Source organism: Coenobita brevimanus, chromosome 48 (assembly GCF_032717465.1).
Source record: "Coenobita brevimanus isolate Jiangsu-jjx chromosome 48, ASM3271746v2, whole genome shotgun sequence".
NCBI classification, from domain to species: domain Eukaryota; kingdom Metazoa; phylum Arthropoda; class Malacostraca; order Decapoda; family Coenobitidae; genus Coenobita; species Coenobita brevimanus.
The window spans coordinates 811073-833309 of record NC_137001.1 but is presented as its reverse complement, the minus strand read 5'-3'; the positions used below and the strand labels follow the sequence as shown (position 1 = coordinate 833309).

At 43.6% G+C, this 22237-nt stretch overlaps 1 protein-coding gene across 1 annotated transcript in view; it reads right to left on the bottom strand.

Moving 5' to 3' along the window:
• LOC145399245 (potassium channel subfamily T member 2-like) overlaps positions 1-22237 on the bottom strand; it is a 340618-nt gene that overhangs the window by 120372 nt on the left and 198009 nt on the right. Inside the window, exons 18-19 of the mRNA XM_080271933.1 lie at positions 17556-17683; positions 7649-7765 (exon numbers count right to left, since the gene is read on the bottom strand). Coding sequence (XP_080128059.1) covers positions 7649-7765; positions 17556-17683 — 245 coding nt within the window. The remainder of the gene's footprint in view (positions 1-7648; positions 7766-17555; positions 17684-22237) is intronic.

Sequence of the window (22237 nt, the reverse complement as noted above, 5' to 3'; positions counted from 1 at the left end):
CTCCCTCTGGACATGCATAGCACCTATTTAAGACCCAAATCACACCAATAAGGGACATAAAAGACTGAAATAAATGCAAAAGAACCATAAAATGAGGTTTTAGAGGTGAGTTTATACAATATTAAACATTCTGGGTACTTACAAGTCCCTTGGTCTTGGACTGGTTTGAACCTCCAGTTTGCAGTCCACAGTTAATCCTCTGCACTCTAAATTCTAATTTCTTAACACTGCACAACACTGTAAATTCCTGTGTGTTCTAGTGGCAAGGTATTGCAGTTTATTCACTGTTTATTCACAAAAAACAAGCACCTGTGGCTTGCACTGTTATGAGTATCTGCTCTCCATCGGAGTTAAGCTGTGACTGTTGATGTTGGTGGGGTAACAGAGTTGCCAGATCGCAACAGCCACATTACCAATCTCCTCAACTTTCATTGTCAAATATAACTTTTCATTACCAAATTCGTAAAGCTAGCATATATTCTTCACTAATTATATATACAAGTGGAAATACATGTAATCACTCTCCTTATAACTAACACCATGTTGATTATTTTCACACTATGTAGGGTAGCAGATTAATCAGAGAGAGCAAACAATCCACCATCTCCATCCTGTGTATCCTCATACATGTGAAAAATCCATTTGGTAATGCATTATTCTAATGCATTACCAAACGAATTTTTCATTACCAAATTGGCCCACACTTGGTAATGAAAAATACCAAATGGCAACCTGACAGGGGAGGGGGAGGAAGGAAGGGGTGAAGGGACCATGGTGTAACAGCTGTTTGGCCCAGGCGGGAATTTCAAATTATGGGAGGGAAAAAAGTCAGATTTTTTTCGAATTTTTTGCAGTTTTTGGCCCATTTTGGGAATATTGGATCCCAGGAGGATTATGTCCGGTTAGTGGGGATGTTCGGATATTGGGCGTTCGGATATTAGAGGGATTACTGTATATATATATATATATATATATATATATATATATATATATATGCAGAGACTTCACTTCACTGTGAAGATATGTATGCAAAATAACCACAGGAGAAATGAAAGGAGCGACAGTGAGTACTTTCATATATTACGTCTTCAGACAGAGTGAGACAGAAACATAACAGGTAGAGGTCTTTTATGCACACCCGCAGCAGGGAGTGGCACACAGAACAAAGGATGACCTGAATTTTTACCTGCAGCTTAACTTATGGTCACCTGCAGCAGGGAGTGGAACACAACAAAGGATGACCTGAATCTAAAAATGGGTGATGCACAGAACAATAAGTACCTTTCTTTTTTCTTCCTTAGGGATGCACATGACAAAGGGGGGGAGGAGGAGGAGGGGACGAAAGGGGAGGGGGAGGGAGGGGGAAGGGGTAGGGGAGGAGGGGAAGGGGGAAGGGGAGAGGGGGGAAGGAGAAGGAGGAGGAGGAGGAGGGGATAAATACTGCTGCTTAAGACCTACAGGATTAATGTTAGGTATGTCCCACACAGGTGTGACTACACTACCAGGAGACGACAGGGAACAATCAGTTGTTAGTCTGGGGGATACTGCTTTAAAATAACTCATTTAACAATTTATCACACTTAAAATGACCATAACTCATGTTTACATTCTTTTCATATGTGCCAGAAATTAGACAAGATTCTACTACATTTCTTTCATCTAAGCTTTTTGATCTTGCTAGAGTCTTAGAGCCTGCCCAGTCAATATGGTGATCACTGGATGCTTTGTGCTGAAATAAACCACTACTCTGTTGGGCTGTCCTTACACTGTATTTATGTTGTGAGATTCTAGTTTCCAAATCTTTTCCAGATTGTCCTATGTAAAATTTGTTACAGCTTTTACACGGGATTTTGTAAACAACACCTGAATTACTGAATGGGCTGTTCTTGATGAAGGTATTTTTTTATTATGTTCTCATATTTAAATACAACTTGTACATTAAGTTTCCTCAGTATGTGAGCAACATCAAGAAAATTTTCATGGAAGGGGAAGACAAGGGTTCTTTGAATATTCTGGCGATCTGGCTTATTAGTTTTCCCTTCCAGGAATTGTTTCTTGGCTGTATTGTGGCACTGAGTTAGTATACTCTGTGGATATTTTAGCTTCTTTCCAATGCTTTGAATCATTTTTAGTTCATCATCTAAAAATTCTGGGTCTGAAAATCTATATGCTCTTAAGTACATGGATATGAACACAGAGCTTTTTACATTAATGCGATGGTTTGAATAATAATGCATGTATGACATAATATTTTGGTCCCTGATAACTTTTACATCCAAAAATGGCAATTCATTATCCATTTCCATTTCATGAGTAAACTTAATCGATGGAACAAGCGTATTTAATTTCAGGAGAAATTCATCAATGGGAAGACTGTTAGGCCAGAAGCACAGGATATCATCAACGTATCGGAGCCAAACTATGTTTTGCTCCTTTACGAAGGTCAATAAATGTTTCTCAAAGTATTCCATGTAAATATTTGCCAGAACTGGGGAGAGGGGATTACCCATGGCCATACCAAATTTTTGTGTGTAAAATTTGCCTTCAAAGGTAAAAGACGAGTTCACAATGCACAATTTAATTAGCTTGATAATGTTTTGGAAGGAATTTGAGTGTAAAGTGGAGTGACTGTAAGAAAATGTTCTGGAGAGAAGTGAAAAGAGTAAGACAGGGTGGAAGTGAAGTTAGCAGGGGAGTGAAAGATAAAAATGGTAGATTACTAGTGGAGAAGGGAGAAAAAGTGAGCAGATGGAGAGAACACTTTAAGGAATTGTTGAACGTGGAGGATGGAAGTAATGCGAGTATAAGTGGCTGGGGATTGGCTGGGAGAAGGAGGGAGGTGAGAAGACAGGAAGAAATCAGTAGGATGGAAGTTGTGGAAGCAATGAAGAAAGTTAAATCGGGGAAAGCCCCAGGAATTGATGGAGTGTGTGGTGAAATGCTGAAGCATGGGGGAGAGATAGTAGTGGAATGGATGTGGAAGATGTGCAGATTGGCCTGGGAGGAAGGTAGAGTCCCGGAGGATTGGAAGTCAGGTATAATTATTCCCTTGTACAAAGGAAAAGGAGAAAAAGAAGTGTGTGGTAATCATAGGGGCATTTGTCTTCTTAGTATAATAGGAAAAGTGTATGGTAGGTTACTTATAGACAGAGTTAGAGAAAGAACAGAGAAATTAGTTGGAGAAGAACAGGGAGGCTTTAGGAAGGGAAGAGGTTGTGTAGATCAGATATTCATTCTTAGATCTTTAGTGGAAAAGTTTCTAGAGAAGGGAAAGAAGTTGTATGCGGCTTTCATGGATTTGGAGAAAGCATATGACAGGGTGGATAGACAAGGATTGTGGAAAGTGTTAAGAATATATGGAGTAGATGGGAAGTTGTTGAATGCTGTGAAGAGTATGTACGATGGTGCGAAGGCTGCAGTGCGTGTGGATGGTGAACTAAGTGAATTTTTCTCTGTGAAAGTTGGTTTGAAACAGGGATGTGTCATGTCTCCATGGTTGTTCAATCTGTACATGGATGGGGTAATAAAAGAGGTACAAGGTAGGGTAGTGGATGTTGGAGTGGCCCTGGTGAGAGAGGATAGTGTTTGGAAACTCCCTGTACTGTTGTTTGCAGATGATACTGTGTTGTTGAGTGAAGACGAAGGGGAGCTGCAAGGCTTGGTGGATGAGTTTGAGAGAGTGTGTAAGAAACGGAACCTAAAGGTGAATGTAGGGAAGAGTAAAGTGATGGTCTTTGAGAGAGGTGAAGTCAGTGAATGTACAGCGAGGTGGGATGGTGAGGAATTGGAAAATGTGAGTACGTTTAAGTATTTGGGTAGTGTGATGAGTAAGGATGGAGGTTTGGAGGGTGAAGTGCTTGAAAGGGTACAGCAGGGAAGAAAGGTTGCTGGTTCCTTAAAAGCAGTGATAAGAAACAGGGAAGTGAGCATGGAAGTAAAAAAGTTACTACATGACAGTATTGTGATACCAACTCTAACGTACGGAAGTGAAGCTTGGACATTGTTGGAAGGACACAAGTCAAGAGTGAGAGCAGTGGAAATGAGTTATTTAAGAGGAGCCTGTGGAGTCACGTGGAGAGACAGGCTGACGAATGAGGATATAAAGGAGCGTTGTGGTGTGGATGTGGATGTGATAGGAAGCGTTGTGAGGAACACACTGAGGTGGTTTGGCCATGTGGAGAGGATGGAGGGTGAAAGATTGACGAAGAGAGTGTATGTGAGTGAGGTGGAGGGTGGAAGAGGGAGGGGGAGACCGAGGATGAGATGGAGGGATGGGGTGGAGAGGTATATGAGAGAGGGGGGTGTGAGTTGGGAGCAGGGCAGTGAAATGGCGGGGGACAGGGCGACTTGGAGGCGATTTGTTTGTGGCCACCCCAAACGGGATTGAGGCGTCTGGCAATAGATAGATAGATAGATGTTTTCAGAGCGAATACCATCAATGTTACTACCCAGAATGCTTGGCAGGAAATTAAATTCGTTAGTTCCATCGATTAAGTTTACTAATGAGATGGAAATGGATAATGAATTGCCATTTTTGGATGTAAAAGTTATCAGGGACCAAAATGTTCTGAAGACTAAGGTATACAGGAAACCTACAAATATTATGTCATACGTGCATTATTATTCAAACCATCACATTAATGTAAAAAGATCTGTGTTCATATCCATGTACTTAAGAGCATATAGATTTTCAGACCCAGAATTTTTAGATGATGAACTAAAAATGATTCAAAGCATTGGAAAGAAGCTAAAATATCCACAGAGTATACTAACTCAGTGCCACAATACAGCCAAGAAACAATTCCTGGAAGGGAAAACTAATAAGCCAGATCTCCAGAATATTCAAAGAACCCTTGTCCTCCCCTTCCATGAAAATTTTCTTGATGTTGCTCACATACTGAGGAAACTTAATGTACAAGTTGTATTCAAATATGAGAACACCATCAAAAAAAAAACCCTCATCAAGAACAGCCCATTCAGTAATTCAGGTGTTGTTTACAAAATCCCGTGTAAAAGCTGTAACAAATTTTACATAGGACAATCTGGAAAAGATTTGGAAACTAGAATCTCACAACATAAATACAGTGTAAGGACAGCCCAACAGAGTAGTGGTTTATTTCAGCACAAAGCATCCAGTGATCACCATATTGACTGGGCAGGCTCTAAGACTCTAGCAAGATCAAAAAGCTTAGATGAAAGAAATGTAGTAGAATCTTGTCTAATTTCTGTCACATATGAAAAGAATGTAAACATGAGTTATGGTCATTTTAAGTGTGATAAATTGTTAAATGAGTTATTTTAAAGCAGTATCCCCCAGACTAACAACTGATTGTTCCCTGTCGTCTCCTGGTAGTGTAGTCACACCTGTGTGGGACATACCTAACATTAATCCTGTAGGTCTTCAGCAGCAGTATTTATCCCATCCTCCTCCTCCTCCTTCCCCCCTCTCCCCTTCCCCCTTCCCCTCCTCCCCTACCCCTTCCCCCTCCCTCCCCCTCCCCTTTCCTCCCCTCCTCCTGCCCCCCCTTTTGTCACGTGCATCCCTAAGGAAGAAAAAAGAAAGATACCTATTGTTTGTGCATCACCCATTTTTAGATTCAGGTCATCCTTTGTTGTGTTCCACTCCCTGCTGCAGGTGACCATAAGTTAAGCCGCAGGTAAAAATTCAGGTCATCGTTTGTTCTGTGTGCCACTCCCTGCTGCGGGTGTGCATAAAAGACCTCTACCCTTTACGTTTCTGTCTCACTCTGTCTGAAGATGTAATATATGAAAGTACTCACTGTCGCTCCTTTCATTTCTCCTGTGGTTATTATATATATAGATATATATATATATATATATATATATATATATATATATATATATATATATATATATATATATATCATCTCATCTCATCAGCCGTTTGAGTGTCTACTGCAGGACCGGCCTATCCCAACTGAAGCGGAGACAATACAGCCAATGTATCTCTACCAAGTGGCTTAGGCTGTCTGGTAGAGATTGTATGTAGGGTGAGAAGTGCTTGAATGTGTATTGTAGTGTTGGAGTGGCTTTGGATGTGTGTGTAGTCTGTGAACCAAGTGTAATTGGCCCGTGCAAGCCGACTGGGTGGAAGCATACTTTATAGTATGCGACACTGGTTCAACCACAGCACCCCTGATGTCCACCAAAGCAGTACATGGCCAGAAGAACGCTTCCAAAGTTTATTACCCTGGCGGGGAGCGAACCCTCGTTCTTCAGTGTACGATAACGCACGCTTAACCACTGTACCACAAAGGCTCCACCATGTGTGTATATATATATATATATATATATACAGTATAGTCAATCCTCGTAAATCACATGTTCATGAAGCACGGATTCTTAAATCACGGATAAGTGGCCGTCAGACTGCCGGCAACCTTAAATCACTGTTAAGTCACGAAAATCGTGGACCTAGGCAACCAAGTGGGTCTTTTCCGAGGAGAACCGTAAACCACGGCTTTCAAACTGAAAATCGCGACCCAACATCCAATCACCGCATGTCCCTGGTGGCAAGTGTGCATACTAATGTCGCCATGCTGTTGTTGTTCTTGTCCCTGCAAGACCACACACTACAGACCATAGCCGTTGAGCACGAGAGCTACCTGCCTTTTTTGTGCAACTTCCCCCGCCTCCTACCTGCCATGGCCCCTCCCGACCCTCCGATGAAGCGCTCTAATCAGTATGACGTCAAGAAGCTGCTGCCGTTGTCGTACAGTCAATGTTTGGAGCTCATTCGTCATGTTGAGAAGGGAGAGAAGTTTTCAAAGCTGGCGAAAGAGTTTGGGCAGGACGAGTTCTTCCCAACACCACCCCACTCCATTCATTTAAGCAATTTTGTCATAGAATTAAGGTGAGGTCCCTTAACATTGCTTATTTCTATTTAATACATGCACTGAATGTTCCTAAATTTGTATGTTTGTGTTTAATGGTGCCTAGATAGGTGTAGGTAGGGTGCTGTGGGGGTGGGTTGGCCAAAGTCCAGATCCAAATTAATTTTTCATATAAGAGTTATTATTCATAAATCACGGAATTCGTAAATCACGGCAGTGGTCCAGACCCAAATTGCCGCGATTTACGAGGATTGACTATATATATATATATATATATATATATATATATATATATATATATATATATATATATATATATACCAATGCATAATGTACACATGGGAAATACTCATGCCTACCTCTGGAGCTTCACAAACCCAGGTGTGCATGGGCACAGATTTACTCCAATTACTGGGGGAATGACTTCCAAGACTAAAGAATACTGTGAGAGAAGAGAGGGTCATTGCCAAAAGAAGTGACCTAATATGACTGCTTGTACATAAATTTTATTAAAGTAGGCAAAATGTTAGTTAAGCAGCAGAAAGACAAGAAAAAATTGCATAATTTGTTACTTGTAGCCAAATCTGGCACCATTCCATCATCATACTTGCTCTCATTTTAAAACCTTAGTGGATCAAATCAACTTACCTTTTCTAGTGGTAAAATATTTTCTCCCCCACCAGTAAATAACATAAATCTATGCCACTTCTTAAGATATCATTCACTTTCTGTCAGCTTGAGTAGCCCAAAAGGAAAAGTGGAATGATCTCTCTCTCTCTCTCTCTCTCTCTCACCTGTCAATGGAGCCTGTCATCCAATATAACAGGGGGAAATATGAGATAGCATCTTGGAAGGCAACATCCGGCTCACGTTCTAATAACAGGATGATTGGATTGAGTGAAGTCTTCTTCCTGAGAAAAAAAAAAAAAAAAAGTATATTACGTATTAAGTCAAAGAAAACAGGAGCAATAATAATAATAATAATAATAATAATAATAATAATTCACTTTCATTCATTCATCATCCAATCCTACATTGCCCCAAGACGTGCGTAGGAGCCCGGGGCTGGGCAAGTTGGTCCTGACATTTAAGATGAGAGTGACCAGCCTCACTCATCCCTGAGTGGCATTACGTGAACAATAAATCCCAACCACCCCTTGGATATAAACCTGCAAAGGCTCAATCCAACTGGAGCATCTTAATTACCCACTAAACCACCAGGCACCAGAATTTCATTATATGGTTACCATCAAGCGTAGTAATTGGTTTCCTGGTGTACAGGAAACCATTCGGCTTGTCACTCAGTGTAGAGTCACCCACAGGCAGAAGGAAGAGGAAAGAATGAAGGAAAGAAAGGCAGAAGAGCGAGTGTAAAGTCACCGAAAGGCAGAAGGAAGAGGAAAGAATGAAGGAAAGAAAGGCAGAAGAGAGAGTGTAAAGTCACCCAAAGGCAGAAGGAAGAGGAAAGAATGAAGGAAAGAAAGACAGAAGAGGACAAAAGGAAGAGAGGAAAGGGCAGACACCCAAAGCTGCACTACATCGAGTGAGTGGATGGTGAGCGCCCCAACCTACCATCAGTAATAATAATATAATAATAATAATAATAATAATAATAATAATAATAATAATGATAATAATAACAATAATTGCATTAGTGGTAATAATTACAATAATAATGTGACTACAACCACGGCGCACTGATCTGAAGGCGTCAGTATCGTACCCTGGCAACCTACCAGCCAACAGTGCATCCGAGTTCGTATCATATTATACACAGATCATGTTGTTATACATGAATGTTATTATACACGAACATATTACAGAAAAGTACAGTAATGGCAATGATCAGGTGGATGTGCAGTGCGTCCCTGAGTGCAAGGCCTGGGGAGGGCTAGGTTTATGATGGATGAGTTGAGATGTAGGATGAGACTGGAGTGTATTGGTGTTGTGATGAAGAGAGGTAGACTGAGATGGTTTGGGCATGTGGAGAGGATGGGGGATGATAACTGGGCGCAGAAAGTGAGAAGTGTTAATGTTGGGGGTAGGGTAGCAAGAGATGGACCAAAAACGACCTGGGACGAGGTTAATGAGTGCGACCTCAGGGTTAGGGGAGTAAATAGGGAAGGTGCCAGAGATCGAGCAGCATGGAAAGCCTCCATTTGGTGACCAAGGCTAACACATGCAAGCATGTTGGAGCCTTCAAAAAACAATAATGAACGACAAATGAACATATTATGCATGAATCACATGTGTATCATATTATACATGAAATCAGACGCACTGCTGATGGGTAGGTTGCCAGGGCACAATAATGACACCTTCAGACTCGAGTGTTGCGACTATAGTGTACTGACTGAGAGAGCTGAAAACAATGGTAAAAAGGCATATGCAATATAATAACAGAAGGACACTAAATACAAGATCATACTGAATAGAATCGAATGATGTCATGCTTCTTCTTAAGGAATCACCCCCATATTGTGTTTGGGAATGATACAGCTAATGTTTTGTTTAGATTTCATAGCAGAAGCAAGTGTCAAAACCAAATAACTGCGTTCCAACAGCTGAGGAAACTACTGGAAAGAATGAAATCCCAGATATCTAAATTTAAAACAGCATGAGAATCTCAGTCTCAACTTTGACTTGAGTTCCTCATGGCTTTGTTCTGTCTATGAGTAATGGCCGTGTGGCTGGTTACCAAGCCTCTGGCCACATTTCACTTACGATCCCTAATTATTTATTACTCAAGGTACTAAACAAATAACTTAGCACCATTTTTTTCTTTTACCTGACAGATGTGTGACTGACCATGTCATATGGACTAGTGCAAAACTATGCATGGAATGCTTTTTGACTGATCAAGTGTAGCCAGGATTCTGGGGGCACCTGGATGTAACAGGAACTAAAATGAGAAGCAGTTTTGCCAACTGTTCTCATAAATTTTCATATTATATGCCTAACTCCTATAGCCCAGCAATATCTCACCCATGTTCAATGGGGTCATATGTTATTCAGAATGAAATATTGTTCACTTGTTCAATTCATTTATAAAGGTTCAAACGTGCTTGTATGCATCAGCCTTGGTCACCTAACAGTAGCTCTCCATGCTGCTCGAGCTCTAGCACCCTCTTTATTGTCTCTTATCAGTGAGGTCATACAGTATGACCTCGTCCCAAGTCTTTTTTTCGCCTACCTCTTGCAACTCTATCCTCAACTTTTATACCTCTCACTCTCCACACCAAGCTTTCATCTTTCATCCTCTCCACATGCACCAACCATTTCAATCTACCTCTCCTCATCACATCACTGATACTGTACTTACATTCAAGTCCTATCCATTGTCTCAATTATACCCCCCCCCCCTCGTTTTGTTTCGTTTTGCGGGCACCAACATGCTTGCATGCATCTGCCTTGGTCATCTAATGGCGGCTCTCCATGCTGCACGATCCATGGCAGCCTCCCTGCTCAGTCCCTTAACCCTGAGGTCACACTTAACCCCTTGAATCCCATGACGTATTTTCTTAGTCTTCTTGCTATCATCAGACGATTTTATTCAGCTCAGGGGAGACTTGTCAATTTCGAGTGGACAGCTACAGCTTTAATAAACCCCTTCATTGCTACACATCCTTCCCAAGTTGAAAAAAATCGTGTGGAGACAACAATAATATAATCTGGAATAAATCATCAGTTGAAGGGGTTAATGACCTCGTCCCACGTCTTTCTCGGTCTACCCCTCGCAACCCCACCGCCAATATTAACACTTCTCACCTTCTGCACCCAATTATCATCCCCCATCCTCTCCACATGCACAAACCATCTCAATCTACCTCTCCTCATCACAACACAAATACACTCCAGTTCCATCCTGCCTCTCAACTCTTCCATCGTAAACCCAGGCCCCCCAGGCCTTGCAAGCAGGGACGCACTGCACATCCACCTAATCATTGTCATTTCTGTACGTCTGAGCCTGCGAAAATCCTCTTCCTTTACTGCCCAGGTCTCACTACCATACAGCATCACACTCCTAACACATACTGCATACAAAGACCCTTTAGCACGTAGGATGAGTCCTCTCAATGTCAGGAGAGGCAACAGCTCCCTGAACTTCTTCCAACCACTTTTCACCCTAACGACAGAGCTAGCTCCAGCCCCACCTCCAGCACACAACATGTCTCCCAAATAATAAAACTCTTCCACACACTCAAGAGACTCACCAGCAAGTTCAATCCTTTCACACCTGACAATCTCCACCTGCTCTCCCCAACACACTACACATATAAAATCAGCCTTATATTGCCGTCTACCTCTAATACCACTACATTTCTTGTGCACCCATTTATCACAAACACTGCACAAGATGGAATTACCTCACACGCCCTTGTGGCAAACTGCACATGGCCAAGCTCCCTCTTCTTTGACTGTACTGCCATCAACCCTAGATATCATCACTTTTGTTTTATCTGCATTTACCCATAAGCCCTTGTGCCCCATACCATCTCTCCACTTACTAAATATTTCCTCCGCCTCCCTCTCTGTCACGAATTCACGCGAGCGTATTTATAAATTCGTGACATTGTACTTTGGTGAGAAAACCACGAATTCTAGTGGAATTCCCACTGGGCATCACTCAGTTCAACCGTCCTCATATTCACTCCGATCGGGATGGTTTTCAGAACATTTCTCACTGTTTCACAAGTGGTCATTCTTATCCACGACATTAGTGCTTTCACTGAGTGATTTATTGTGAGCCAATATTGCTCACTTTCTTTCTGTTGACCGTTGAAGTTAGGCCACGGCCAACACGGCCATCTCTCGCCCTTTTTCATAGTTTGAAGTCAGTCAGCTTTCAGTCGCCTTGAGGGTAGGACCGTTTGTGCCCAGCGTAGAGCAGCGCCTCCGTTGTACAGCAAGTTCCTGAATCTCCACCTAGGCGGTGAATTGGCGAAGCGGGCTTTGCAAATAGCAGCGTTTTGATGTTCATCACAGGTGCCCAGACTACTCATTCAGCTCCCCTCCACTGACCAGTATTTCTTTTCGTTTTTCTAGGTTTAAGTGTGTTTAGCTTTTGAATGAGCCAGTGAGTGTATTCTCCTTGTTATTTTGAATTCATTTTTGAGATTCATATAATGTAAATTTATTTCATTGTAATCTATCTATCTATCTATCTATTGCCAGACGCCTCAATCCCGTTTGGGGTGGCCACAAACAAATCGCCTCCAAGTCGCCCTGTCCCCCGCCATTTCACTGCCCTGCTCCCAACTCACACCCCCCTCTCTCATATACCTCTCCACCCCATCCCTCCATCTCATCCTCGGCCTCCCCCTCCCTCTTCCCCCCTCCACCTCACTCATATACACTCTCTTCGTCAGTCTTTCACCCTCCATCCTCTCCACATGGCCAAACCACCTCAGTGTGTTCCTCATAACGCTTCCTATCACATCCACATCCACACCACAACGCTCCTTTATATCCTCATTCGTCAGCCTGTCTCTCCACGTGACTCCACAGGCTCCTCTCAAATAACTCATTTCCACTGCTCTCACTCTTGACTTGTGTCCTTCCAACAATGTCCAAGCTTCACTTCCGTACGTTAGAGTTGGTATCACAATACTATCATGTAGTAACTTTTTCACTTCCATGCTCACTTCCCTGTTTCTTATCACTGCTTTCAAAGAACCAGCAACCTTTCTTCCCTGCTGTACCCTTTCAAGCACTTCACCCTCCAAACCTCCATCCTTACTCATCACACTACCCAAATACTTAAACGTACTCACATTTTCCAATTCCTCACCATCCAACCTCGCTGTACATTCACTAACTTCACCTCTCTCAAAGACCATCACTTTACTCTTCCCTACATTCACCTTTAGGTTCCGTTTCTTACACACTCTCTCAAACTCATCCACCAAGCCTTGCAGCTCCCCTTCGTCTTCACTCAACAACACAGTATCATCTGCAAACAACAGTACAGGGAGTTTCCAAACACTATCCTCTCTCACCAGGGCCACTCCAACATCCACTACCCTACCTTGTACCTCTTTTATTACCCCATCCATGTACAGATTGAACAACCATGGAGACATGACACATCCCTGTTTCAAACCAACTTTCAAAGAGAAAAATTCACTTAGTTCACCATCCACACGCACTGCAGCCTTCGCACCATCGTACATACTCTTCACAGCATTCAACAACTTCCCATCTACTCCATATATTCTTAACACTTTCCACAATCCTTGTCTATCCACCCTGTCATATGCTTTCTCCAAATCCATAAATTTATAGTTCTTTTCTTTGAGCTTAATGTAATTAGAATCGTGTTTTATTTCTCCACATTAAACTTATTAAAATACCCGCCGCTGCCGGACCACTCACCCCACCACCCCCCACCCCACCAGCAAGCCACCACCACACCACCACCCCAGGAGGACACCACGGCAGGGTTAGTGACCCAGGACAAGAGGGTCACCAGGACACCCCTGTCCAGAGTCCCTCTTCCCCGCAACTGTCACAACACCAGGTGAGCGGGAAGAGGCAACGACTCTGCAGGCGGGGCAGCCTTCACCGGGTTCGAGGTGGGACTGATCCAGAGTCAGTCCCAGGCAACACCGCGGTACGGCCACCGTATGTACCGGGGAAGGAGCGGTCACTGTTCGCCCTTCAGTTGTTTCCCCCTGTGACACCACCATCACGGCCACCGTACGTGAAGGGGGAGGGAGCTGCCACCGTACGCCCTTCAGTCACAGCCACCTCTGGGACGGCCTCGGGGCGTTAGTTATTGAACGCGCCCCGACTGGCAGAGAGAGGAGTAGTGGAACCGCGTTCACGGCCACCGTATGTGACGGGGAGGGAGTGGCCACCATACGCCCCTCATCCACTATTTCCTCCTACTACGGGAGTAACACCGCGTTCAGGGCCACCGTATGTGACGGGGAAGGAGCGGCCATCGTACGCCCTTCAGTTACTTCCCGAAGGGCAGGCAGGCCCACGGCTATGGCCACTGTACATACCAGGGTAAGTAGACCCTCGGCTACGGCCTCAGCACGCACCGGAGAGGGCGCTGCCCCTGTGCACCCCTCTCCTGCCTTTTCCTCCTTCGGGAGCAGCACTGCCAGCACTGTCTCAGTACTTGCGGGGGAAGGAGCGGCCAATGTACGCCCTTCAGCTGCGAGCCCTAGGAGACCTAAAACCGCGTTCATGGCCACCGTACATGACGGGGAGGGAGTGGCCACCGTACGCCCCTTATTCGTGATTCCGAAGGCCCTCCCAAAGCAGGAGGTCCCTTGCGTGGCCGACCCCTCTCCTCTCGGCTGCGTGGGACGCCCTTTGTCTCCCTACAGAAGCGGTTCCCCGGAGGTGCTGTCGGAGTGGTGGCGTGGCCCAGTCCAAGCCCTACCACCTACCCCTGGGAGGTCCCTGTCCCTGACGGACACCCGACGGAGGCAGCGCCGCAGTTCACACCTGACGGCGCTCTCTCCTGTAGGCGGCAACAGCCCCCGGACTCCCAGGCCTGGCCAGCAGCCCCAAGGCCCAGACAACTGGGGCTCTCCCTCTCCTCAGAGCCAGAGGCACCAGGCCCACCTCCTGCAGCTGTTTGGCCCTAGTCCCAAGGGCCACTTCTCAGGTTGAGGCCCCCAGACCGGAGGGCCTCCCTGCACCCCACCGACGAGGCTCCAGTGCGAAGGCCTCCTCTCAGGTCGAGGCCCTCAGACAGGAGGGCCTCCCTGCACCCCAACGACGACTACGACCCGGGCAGTGATGCCCCTGCGGGCAGTGCGTTGCCCCCTGCAGGAGGGCTCCCTGTAGGGCCCCTCTCTCACGCCCCGGACACGCAGCAGATGATACCCAGGAAAATACGGGTATACAGTGACCCTAATAACGCTAGTGCCGTGAACAGTCAAGATAGAAGTGCACAGCGATAAGTGACAAAGTGAAGGCCCAAGTAATATACAGTATAAGTGGCTAAAGTTACCCATAGTGTATGGAGACCCAATACTTGGCAGAGCAGACAAGACCAATAACTGTATACGGGAGAACTTATGGAAATCGTGGGTTAAGATCAGCGGTGTGCGGGAATCATCAGAAACCTGTGAACGAGTGCTATTGTGACTAAGTGACTTCCACGAATGTCGCGACCCGCACCCTACCCACTTATGGTAATATTCATTCCCCCAACACTTGGTCACGTCCTCTCCTAGTGTATCGAACTTAATATATAAAACGCCATCTCTGGCTAGAAACAGTATACAGGTATTGTAATATTAAAACCCAGTATTCATGTATAAGTGAAGAGTGACATATTGTGAGTGTAACTATAATCATTTGTATTAAAGGCTAACTCTGTGTTTCCTGTCTCCAAACATATCCAATATCTCTCTGTGCATGTTGTAACGGTGTAAGAATTAAGACAATAGATGTGTTAAGGTGTACTGCCTGGTTTTTATGTCCTGTTCCTTTGTGGGTGCTTTACTTCCGGTCCGGAAAGAGGACCCCGCTCAGTCGCTGGTGTTTTTAGGACGAGAGGTCGGACTAAAAACACCCAGCATAACACTTATTTTAGTTGCCACTCCTAGTTTGCACAAACTCTTTACATTATCCTTAAATGGTACTTAGGCCAATTCTTTTGTATCAAACTTAAATCTGTTGTGCCAGCCAGGAGTTATGCACCAGCAAGAATCTGTTTATTACTATTAGCATTAGTTATTGATTGTCAAGGGTGGAGTCACTTTCTCAAGAGGCTAACAGTACTAACAAACAGCACGCATGAGTAACTAGTCTCTGCTGTGTACTGTCGAGAATGTTTATAAATTCTCGTCCTTAGAGAAACGGCGAAGTAAGCCGGCATAAAGTAAAACTTACTACTTGATTTCACAAGTCAATCTCTTGTCTCTGTTTTCAAGTAACATCTAGTTATTATTAATTCATAAATTCACATCCCCCCATGACACTCTCATTCTCTGCAATCAACACCAAATCATCAGTATACAACATCTCGCATGGGAGTCCATTTCTGAAGTCACGTGAGAGGGCTTCAAGTACCATGATAAACAACATGAGACTCTAAACTGACCCTTGATGCACACCAACGTTCACGGAAAACTCAGCACCCACATACATAGCCATGACCACCCTAACCAGCCACTCCTCCAACCCAAGTTTTCTCATTGCCCAGTTCACCATCTCTCTAGGGACTCTGTCAAAGGCCTTTTCCAAATCAACAAAAACAATATACAGAACCTTTTTCTTCCCAATATAATTTTCCTGAAGCTGTTGAACAATGATTATGGCATCAGTGTTCCCCCTGCCTGGTATGAAACCAAACTACATCTCATCAATAATCACTCTTTCTCTAATCATACCTTCTAGAACTTTCTCCATTACCTTCATTATCTGATCTAAAAGCTTTATACCTCTATAATTTTCTCTTTCCTCAGGCAGATTTTTCAAGGATGCACTACACATCCATCTGATTCTTATCTTTATATCCTCTTCTTTTACTGCTCATCTCACTACCATACAGCATTACACTCCAACCCATGCTGCATAAAAGAACCCCTTAGCATAGAGGGATAGCCCACTTAATGTCAGGAGTGGCACAACCCCCTAAACTTCTTCCAACCACTACTTAACACTATTATCGAGCTAGCTCCAGCACTACCTTCAGCACATACCATGTCCCCCAAATAACAAATCTCTTCCACACACTCAAGTCTCCAGCAAAATTAATCCTTTCTCCACTGTCTCCTTCCATATGCACTCCTTTATGTACTGCATACATAAAGGAGTGCTACCTTCCTCTCATACCACTACTGAACTTATGCACCCATAGAATTATTTTGCTACCTTCCTCTAATACCACTACTAAGCTTATGCACCCACATGTCAAAAAAACTGCCTGAAATGGTTAGTTCCCAGACCCTGATAGTAAACTGCGTATGGTCATACTCCTTCTGCTATGACAGTACTACCAGCACAAAATATCATAATTTTGTTTTATCTATGTTCACCCGTAGAACTGTTGTACGCCATTTCATCTCTGTATTTTCTAAATCTTTCCTCTGTTAACTTCTAATTCTCTGCAACCAACATGAAGTCATCAACAAACAACAACTCCCGAGGGAGCCAAGTTCTGCAATCATGTGTCTCAAGCAGTTTGATAAACAATAATATGTGGCTTAAAACTGACCTCTGATGCACATCAACATTCATGGAAAATTAATCACTCAAATATCCATTCACTCTCATCTGTTCATAATAGCAGTATTGTCTGCTGCTAATATGGACAGTGGGTATTAGTGCTCAACCGGTGACATGATAACATGTGGCTGTCAGAAACAAAACAAAACTGTACTCATTTGAAATGCACCCTCAATGGAATAACTGTGTTATACATACCACTGCTTGTGTAGTCGCTAATATGATAATTCTGTTCTGTCAGCTGTGCAGTGGATATTTGTGTCTGGTGACACACAAAGATGTGTGGCAGTCATACAGAAGCAAAACAAAACTGCACTCACTTGAAATGTGCCCCAACGAAATAATACCGTACAATTGTACACAGTACGCCAATACTGGTGAAGTCTGCAGCTAATCTGACAGCTTCGTTCTGACAGCTGTAGCCTATGGTGGGTATTAGCGGCCAAGTGTCAACATGTGAGTGTGTGGTGTGGCAAAGTTTGACAAAAACAAAACTGTACTCACCTAAAATGTGCCCTCAGTGGAATAATAAAGTTGTATATACCACTGCTGGCGTAGTCTGCCGCTAATATTACGGCTCTGTTCTGCCAACTGTACTCCTTGGCACTACGGTGGCGACAGTGATTGCACTCCTACAAACACAAAGCATGTGTTTAATATTTAACTGCTTTATGTAATATATACTGTATCATCATCAACAGCAACAAAGAAAACAACACACACATTTAGTATTTAACTTTTATGCAAAATATATCACCATCATCATCATAATGATGAATGATGAGAAGGGTGGGTGATGAACTGAATGAACGGAGGGCAATGACTGATTATGTGTGTGTGTATGACTGAATGAGAAGGTAAGGATGCATGCGCAACAGACTTTCTGACCACAACTTAGTGGTGGTGAAAGTCAAGGTTCATGTGTACTGGAGGAATAGAAGGAGGGAAGGTCTGGAGGAAGGATTCCAAACAAGGAGGGTAGAAAGGTTGCAACAGGATGTAAGAGAGGAGCAATTAGGTAAATATGATCTGGAGCAGATGGGGGAGGTGGAAGCTGTGTGCAGGATATTCACTGACGAAGCCTGTGCAGCATGTAACGTGGTGTGTGGGGTGTAGAAAAGACAGAGGGGATGCAAGGAACAGCATGGTGGAATGAAGAGGTGAGACAAGCTGTGGAACAAAAGAAGAAAGCATATAATGAGTAGATGGTAAGCAGAGGCATGGAGGAAATTGAGAGATGGATGAGAGAGTTATATGTAGAAAGGAAGAGAGAGATGAAAAGATTAGTAAGAGAGAGTAAGAAGAGAGAGGATGAGGAATATGGAAGGATTTTGATTGTAAAGTGGAGGGAATGTAAGAATATGTTCTGGAAGGAGTTATAAAGAGTTAGACAGGGTGGTTAAGGAGTTAGTAGGGGAGTGAATGATAAAAATAGTAGACTGATAGTGAAGGGAGAAAAAGTGAGCAGATGGACAGAACAATTTAACCTGTGGATTGTGCAATTACCTTTTATCCCACCCTGTGGTGTGCAAAAATTGAAAAAATAGTTTGTGTTTATTATAAACTTGAAAATATACATCCAGGGCATCATCAGGTGAAAAAAAAATTTCTCTCTCTCTCTCTCTCTCTCTCCATCTTTGCATAGCGCCATGCGCAAGTTTGCGTATGGGTGGAGTAGTTAGCAGTGATGCACGGCCACTGGAAGGTTAGCGCAGCCTGAGCTGTGGCTCACAACGCGACACTACCCAGTCTGAGCTGTGGCTTGCGATCCATGGGTTAAGGAACTCTTACACATAAAAAATGAAAGTAATGCAAGAATTAGTGGTTGGGGAATGGCTGGGAGGAGAGAGGTGAGAAGGGAGGAAGAGTTCAGCAGGATGGAAGTAGTGGAAGCAATGAAGAAAATCAAAATAGGGCAAGCCCCACAAATTGATGGGGTGTGTGGTGAAATAATGAAGCATGGGGCAGAGAAAGCAGCAGAACGGATGTGGAATATGAGCAGATTGGCCTGGGAGGAAGGTGGAGTAAACTCCAGAGGATTGGAAGTCCAGTATATATATATATATATATATATATATATATATTATTCTAATGCAAGGAAGAAGGAACCAAAGGCCAGGAGTCCACAAACCATTACTTCCAAGAAAAAACAAAAACAATACAAAAGACAGCCATATTCAAGACACGTCCTTTTCGAGATGCCTGGACACACTGCGTTTGAAAGACTAGAGATCATAGGAAGTAGGAAATACAGACAGAGGGAAACAGTTCCAGAGTTGACCTGTTGCATAAATGAAGGACTGGGAGCAATGGTTAACTCTTGCATTAGACAGTTGGACAGAAAAAGGATGAAAGTTTGTTGCTAGATAGGTGCTACTCACCCGTCGTAGAGGTAGAAGGATGCAATCAGACAGTTCAGAGGAGCAGTAACCATTGAAGTAGCGATAGAAAAGAGATAAAGATGCAACAATGTGGTGAAGAGACAGAGGTTGAAGGGAGCAAGTAAGAGGAGGAGAGTTAATGAGACGAAAAGCCTTTGACTCCACCCTTTTGAGAAGAGCTGTACGCAGGGAGCCTCCCCACACATGAGAGTTGTACGCCACACAGGGGCGAATAAAACCCAGGCATAAAGTCAACAATTGTGCAGAGGTAAAGAAGGTATGGAGTCGGCTTAGCACACCTTATCTCTGGGAAGTAGATTTTACAAGTGCAATATGATCTTTCCAAGATAAGCCCCGAGAGATTGAAACTCTAATTATGTTTTAAGGATGATGCAAGACTGAGCTGGATATTATTAAACATTAGTGGGTACTCCTGTGGAAGATTTTGTTAGGTTGACTGGTGTAAGAATTGAGTCTTTGATGCATTATAAACAACAAGCTTGCTTTTATCCCAGTCAGGGATACGAGCCATGTCTGACATTAGGTGTACCATTGCCTCATCCTTTGTTTGTTGAAGTAACTGCTGAGATGGACGCTGCAGGAACCAAATGGAAAGGTGAGGGATGGAATCATCAGCGTATGAGTGGATACACTTAGATGTACAGCTTAGAAGGTCATTGATGAATAAAAGGAAGAGAGTCGGTGATAGGACAGAGCACTGAGGAACACCACTCTTGACAGATCTACGAGAAGAACGGTGGCCGTCTACAACAGTAGCTATAGAATGACCAGAAAGGAAGCCAGAGATGACTGCACAGACAGAAGGATAGAATCTGTTAAAGGGCAGTTTGGAAATTAAAGATTTATGTCAGACTCAATCGAAAGTCTTTGAGATGTCAAGTGCAATGACAAAGCTTTCACCAACGTCCCGAAAGGAGGATGACCAGGAGTGTGAAAGGTAGGTGAGAAGATCGCCAATGGAGAGTACCTGATGGAACCCATACTGACGATCAGTGAGAAGGTTGTGACAGGAGACAAGCTTTAAAATTTTTCTTTTAAGAATAGACTCGAAAACTTTTGAGACACAGGATGTTAAAGCAATTGGACGATAGTTAGAGGGTTGGGAAGGATCATCCTTCTTTGGGACTGGCTGAATGAGAGCAAACTTCCAGGAAGAAGGTAAGGTACAAGTTGACAGATAAAAGCGAAAGAGATTACCTAGGCAGGGTGTAAGCACAGTTCTTGAGGACAACGGGAGGGACCCCATCAGGCACATATGCCTTGTTAGTACTGAGGCCAGTGATGGCAGAAAATACATCAGATGATGAAATTTTCAAGTGCAGGAACAGCACCAGAATTGTCTTAGGTGGAATTGGAGGGGAAAGTCTGAGTGAAGAGATCAGCTTTATCAGTAGAAGAAATAGCTACACAGCCATCAGAGTAGAAATGAGAAGGGAAGGATGATGAGGTAAAGCTGTTAGAAATGTTTCTGTTAAGATGCCAGAAGGAGCGGGAAGAATTTTAGTCGAAAAGTTGAGAGCATTTAGTATGGATGAAATTATTTTTAACAAAGTGAAGAACAGACTTACATGACTCCAGGCGGAAGCATAACAAATATGTGATTCAGGGTTGGGTTGGCTCCAGTACCTTTTATAGGTCTTCTTTTTGTTGTGGACAGCATTAGAACAAGCATGATTAAACCAAGGCTTTTTTGCATTAGTCAAAGGATATGAGAATGGAATGTTTACTTCCATGCCTGAAAGAATAACCTCTGTAATGCACACAGCACACTCAGATGGCTCCTGGTCATGGAAACAATAATCATTCCAGGGAAAATCAAAGAGGTTCTGCCTGACAGCCTCCCAATCAGCAGCTCCAAAGTGGCACAGTCGACATTTCTTTGGAGGGTCCACAGGCAGTACAGGAGTGATAGGACATGTTAAGGTAATAAGGTTGTGATCAGAGGAGCCCAAAGGAGAAGAAAGATTAACAGTGTAAGCAGATGGATTTGTTGTAAGGAAGTGTTGTCAGGAAGTGGTAAGGGGGAGGCGGTGGCTGAGTCGGTAGAGAGGTGGCTTGCAGTCCTGATGGACCCAGGTTCGAATCCCGGCTGGGGCTGGGGACAGTTTGTGGATTTGAATTTCACTAAAGCAGACTTTACTGATCTACCAGATGACCCGCCGACATGTCGTGAAAATACCCCCGCTAATACCAGTACACCAGTCCTGTATGAGACAGCTCTAGCATGTAATCAATATGGACGGTGGGTGTTAGTGCCGAAGTGGTGACATGTGGAGGTGTAGGAGGACTACTGGGCCCCAAGGAGGACTATTGGGACTTGGGAATAGGCCCTGAAGCCTTTGCCCAGAGTCGGAGATGTAAAAAAAAAAAAAAAAAAAAAATGTTGGAACTCTCTCCAATTGTGATATCTCTCATATACAACACAAACTTTACCAGTAAAGAAAAAAATATGAAAGTGGCAATAATTAAACGCTACAATCATCTGTCATAGTACCTCACTCCAGGTCGTAGCAGTTTGAAAAAAGAAAGGATTTCAGCTGTCTCTTAATCCCTCCGTGGCTGCCAACGTCAAATGACATTTAGCCGATAATGGCCGCAGGCATCGTTTGAGCGCGGCCTATAAAAAACTGCAAAAATTTTTGGGAAGTGAAAGCACATTCTGAACGTCTTCAGACTGACCTACACTACACTTCTATACACCTCATCAAGACACATAGAACCTGCTGCTGTGATGAGTGGATTTTCGATTTTTTCGCTCCTGGCCATGCCTAAACAAGCACAACT